Genomic DNA, 4,570 nt, shown 5'->3' with positions numbered 1-4,570 from the left:
CTCGCTGGAGATCGGCGCCTACGACGTGGAGCGGGGCCGCGAGGCCAAGTGCCAGCCCATCCAGATCCCCATGTGCCAGGCCATCGGCTACAACCTCACCCGCATGCCCAACTACATGGGGCACGAGGACCAGCGCGAGGCGGCCATCAAGCTGCACGAGTTCGCGCCGCTGGTGGAGTACGGCTGCCACGTCCACCTGCGCTTCTTCCTCTGCTCCCTCTACGCCCCCATGTGCACGGACCAGGTGAGCACCAGCATCCCCGCCTGCAAGCCCATGTGCGAGCAAGCCCGGCACAAGTGCGCGCCCATCATGGAGCAGTTCAACTTCGGCTGGCCAGAGTCCCTGGACTGCAGCAAGCTGCCCACCAAGAACGACCCCAACGCCCTGTGCATGGAGGCGCCTGAGAACGCCACGGCCGGCGAGCCCCACAAGGGGCAGGGCATGCTCCCGGTGGCGCCGCGGCCCCGGCCGTCGGGGGCCGGGGAGGGCCGGGGGCCCAACGGCCTGGGGTCGTGCGATAACCCCGAGAAGTTCCAGTACGTGGAGAAAAGCCTGTCCTGCGCCCCAAAATGCTCCCCCGGAGTCGACGTCTACTGGTCCCGGGAGGACAAGGACTTTGCCTTCATATGGATGGCAGTGTGGTCCACGCTGTGTTTTGTCTCCACGGCTTTCACAGTGCTCACCTTCCTGCTGGACCCGCGCCGGTTCCAGTACCCCGAGAGACCCATCATCTTCCTTTCCATGTGCTACAATGTGTACTCAGTGGCCTTCATCATCCGCTCTGTGGCTGGTGCCGAGAACATTGCCTGTGACCGGGAGAATGGGGAGCTGTACGTCATACAGGAGGGGCTGGAGAGCACGGGGTGCACCATCGTCTTCCTCATTCTCTACTACTTCGGCATGGCCAGCTCTCTCTGGTGGGTCATTCTGACCTTGACCTGGTTCCTTGCGGCGGGGAAGAAATGGGGCCACGAGGCCATTGAAGCCCACAGCAGCTACTTCCACATGGCTGCCTGGGGCATCCCGGCCATGAAAACTATCATCATCCTTACCATGAGGAAGGTGGCAGGCGACGAGCTCACGGGTCTGTGCTATGTGGGAAGCATGGATGTCAATGCCTTGACAGGGTTTGTTCTAATCCCACTCTCCTGCTACTTGGTGATCGGGACCTCCTTCATCCTCACGGGCTTTGTTGCCCTCTTCCATATCCGGAAGATCATGAAGACGGGAGGCACCAACACCGAGAAACTGGAGAAACTGATGGTAAAGATTGGGGTCTTCTCCATCCTCTACACCGTCCCAGCCACTTGTGTCATTGTCTGCTACTTCTACGAGCGGCTGAACATGGATTACTGGAACCTCCGGGCCCTGGAGCACGGCTGCCTGGCCTTTCCCGGCAGGAGGAATGCCAACTGCTCCTTGGAAGCCTCTGTGCCCACCGTGGCAGTCTTTATGCTAAAGATTTTTATGTCGCTGGTGGTGGGGATCACCAGTGGCGTCTGGGTGTGGAGCTCCAAGACTCTGCAAACCTGGCAGAGCCTGTGCAACAGAAAACTGGGGATGAGGACTAGGGGGAAGCCATGCAGCGGGGTCACTTGCACGGGGGCACACTGCCATTACAAAGCCCCAACAGTCATGCTACACATGACCAAGACAGATCCTTACCTGGACAATCCAACGCATGTCTAGCACAGGGTCTCTCTTTGGCGAGCCGCAGGGAGTCTGTCACGAGTAAGGGACTAGGAGGGAATGGAGTGGGCCTCCTGGGACTACTGAGTGCATGCCCAGCTGTTTTGGTCAGGAGCCTCTCAGCTGCAGGACAGGGTTAACCTGGCAACAAGCTGTTCACAAAAGAGGTGAATGGAAGAGCTGGGGGGAACGGAGGGCGAGAGGAGCTGAGAGTGAACTGCAAGGGGGTGAGTGCAAGCTGGTTTGTGGGATATGAGGTCTGTGGGACCTGAAGGGAACTTCCAGGCAGTGAGTCAAGGCCCAAGGGCTGATACCTGCTCAAACTGAACAAGTAGCTGCTTTTCCTTGAGATTGTCTCATTGCTGTTGCCAAATTCAGTGACTGTTTTCATGCTTTCTTTGAGGGGCAGGAGGGAAATAATCCAGTTCATGTTTATTTAATTCTGTAATTTATTTTAGAAAAAAAATTTTTTAATCATTAGCTGCAAGGAATGGAAAAAAAACAATAAACCCTGGATGTGCTATTTCAACTGAGCCTGGCACTGTTTGGAGGAAGTGGAGGGGTTAAAGCAGCTGCAGAGGGGACATTTGTACTCTTCAGCCCAACCAGAGCTGGGATAGGAGAGAGGTTAGACAGGCGAGGGGTCTGCACCGGCTGAGCTCTGAATGGGGTTAAGGAAAGGCATTGGCAGGTTGGGAACACTGGGGTGTCTGGCACCCTGGCCACCCACTCTGAAGGAATGGCATGCAGTCGGAGCTGATCTGGGCTCTGCCCACAAGGTAATGTGGTCTGATGGGCAGTGGTGTCAGCAGGACCAGAGGGTGACTGTTGTGCTGGTGTCAAGAGGAACTAGCGGTGCTGGGAGGGGGCAGGGGGGCAAGTGCTGGGCATGTTCCCCCCCCTGCCCCATGCCTGCACCACCTGGCCTGGCACCCATGCTCTAACATGTGGCTCCCCTTGTAGCACAGGCTCAAGTCCCCACACAGCTCTGCTGACCTGACCTGCAGTCCTCCCTGTGCTGGGCTTTCCCATGAGCTCTGCCAGGGCCCCTCACTGCACCCCTTCCCCCAGTGCCACATGCTCTTTCAGACTTGGCTGCCCCCAAACACTTACTGATCAAGTCCCAAGGCTGACCGAGGGACTTGCACATCAGCTGTCTGTTCACAGCTCATATGTCCTCCACTCTTAGCCAACACAGAGGGGGGTTGTTTCTCAGACAGGGGTCTCTGCCCACCCTCTTTCCTTAATGCCTTGCTGGGGTCCCCTCAGCCACAGCCAGAGCCAACAGGTGCCCCTCATGGCTGGCTAATGGATCCCAGCAACAAGTCCCCCCCAAGCCCAGCAGCTTCTCAGATGGACAGTATTTTTGCAGCAGCCAGCGAGCGCTGGTGACCGAATGCACGTGCTCCCCAGAGAGTTCCCGCAGCTGCCAGCCAATGAGGAACAGGCCTCTGTGTGTAAATTGGTCAGACTTGGGAAGCGAGCGTGTGTGTGTATGGAGGGGGGGGAATGCAGGGACGGTCTGACTCCAGGATTATTTATTTTGTAGTGCAGTTCATGCCTCCAGGAGCCAGACTCAGCTGTGCAGCTCCCTGGAGGAGGTTCCCTTTCCCCCTCGCCTTGGCCAGAGTAGCTGCGTAGCTCCCCAGTGCTAGTTTTGGCACCCTGCTCCCTCAACCCCCTCCCTCCCCCTGCCGCAGGAGGCAGGTTTTCATGCTTAATGTCAGGCTAACGCATAATCTTTTCCATTTGCTCTCCTTAGGTGATTTGTGTTGGTACCTTGCTCTGTCGGCACTCAGTGCCAGGCGTACAAACATGCTGGGGAGAGCCAAGGGCCTTAGGACTTTGATAGCAAGAGGGAAACAAGTCACTGTCAAGGCCCAGCTGAGCCAGGGCAAGGACTCAACTCCAGGGGAGGGGGTGCAGAGCCTGGGAAGCCTGCAGGGGCAGAGGGAATGGGACTCTGAGGAGGGGTTCAGGGCTGAATGGACAGCAGGTTGTCCCTGAGCTTGAGTCTGAAGAAGTCTGGGCTGTGAGGCCAGAATGGAGAGTGGGGCTCTGAGTCGAGGGGTCCTGGTCCTGCTCTCAACTTTGTGCTGCATACAGGCCTGAGGTGTGGGTAATGGAAATTTGTGCAGCTTTATTTGTCCTCCGATCCAGTTACAATCCTGTCTTGGCTTCCCTATTGTCCAGAGAGAAACTCAACCTTCAGCTGGTGCAAATGGGCTTCCGAGGGAGGGAGGGAGCTTTCTGCAACAAGGCTTGGGGAGGGGAGCCGGCTTCTAGCGGCACGTGGAGAATTTGCTGCATAAATATCTGCATGTGTATGTGCATGTGTGTGTGCCCCTACATGTCTCTGGCAAGTAGCTTGCTTGGATGAGTGGCATGGTGTGTGGGTGCGTGTATCAGTGCATTCAGAGATGCATGTCTCAGTGTGTGCATGCAACTGCATAAGCAAATATGTGTGTTTGAGCATTGTGTCTGAGTGCCTGCAGGGGCCTGATTGACGTGGTGCCACTGAAGCTGTGGGTCACTGGGCCTGCCGTGTGTGTGCGTGCGCACATGTGTGTTCTGTCTGTCGGCTGTACCCATGCTGCACGTGTTCAAGTGCATTGCACAGGAATGTTCCTTCTTGTGCCTGTTCTGTTTGGCTGCCTACTATCGCCTGAACACTCATTCACTTAAAGGGCATTGGATCTTCTGCTTGGGATCTTCAGTGAAGTCAGAGAGAACAGAATCAGTCCCTGAGATGAACCCCCTCACATCTGTTCCAGAAATGAACTGGGGTTGCTCTCAAGCGATAACAGGACAGCAAAACCTTCTTATTCTTGCTCTATCCTGCAGCATGGAGTAAGCCTAGATGGCAAAATCATGCACTAT

The 4,570-nt window shown here is 56.4% G+C and overlaps 1 protein-coding gene across 1 annotated transcript; it reads left to right on the top strand.

Annotated features, from left to right (window-relative positions):
- Window positions 1–6: 6 nt before the first annotated feature.
- Window positions 7–2,219, top strand: FZD9 (frizzled class receptor 9). Its single transcript, XM_019546421.1, has one exon. It carries the CDS (start codon window positions 71–73, stop codon window positions 1,688–1,690), a length of 1,620 nt encoding a protein of 539 aa, XP_019401966.1. The 5' UTR covers window positions 7–70; the 3' UTR covers window positions 1,691–2,219.
- The last annotated feature ends 2,351 nt before the right edge of the window (window positions 2,220–4,570 follow it).

The sequence above is a fragment of the Crocodylus porosus genome, unplaced genomic scaffold (genome assembly GCF_001723895.1).
Source record: "Crocodylus porosus isolate Cpor-Errol unplaced genomic scaffold, CroPor_comp1, whole genome shotgun sequence".
In the NCBI taxonomy this organism is placed as follows: domain Eukaryota; kingdom Metazoa; phylum Chordata; order Crocodylia; family Crocodylidae; genus Crocodylus; species Crocodylus porosus.
Note: the sequence above shows the minus strand (reverse complement) of the source record. Positions and strands in the feature narration are given on the sequence as shown.

Coding starts and splice junctions, on each gene's coding strand:
- FZD9 (XM_019546421.1), top strand. CDS start 71: ATGTGCCAGGCCATCGGCTACAACCTCACCCGCATGCCCAACTACATG.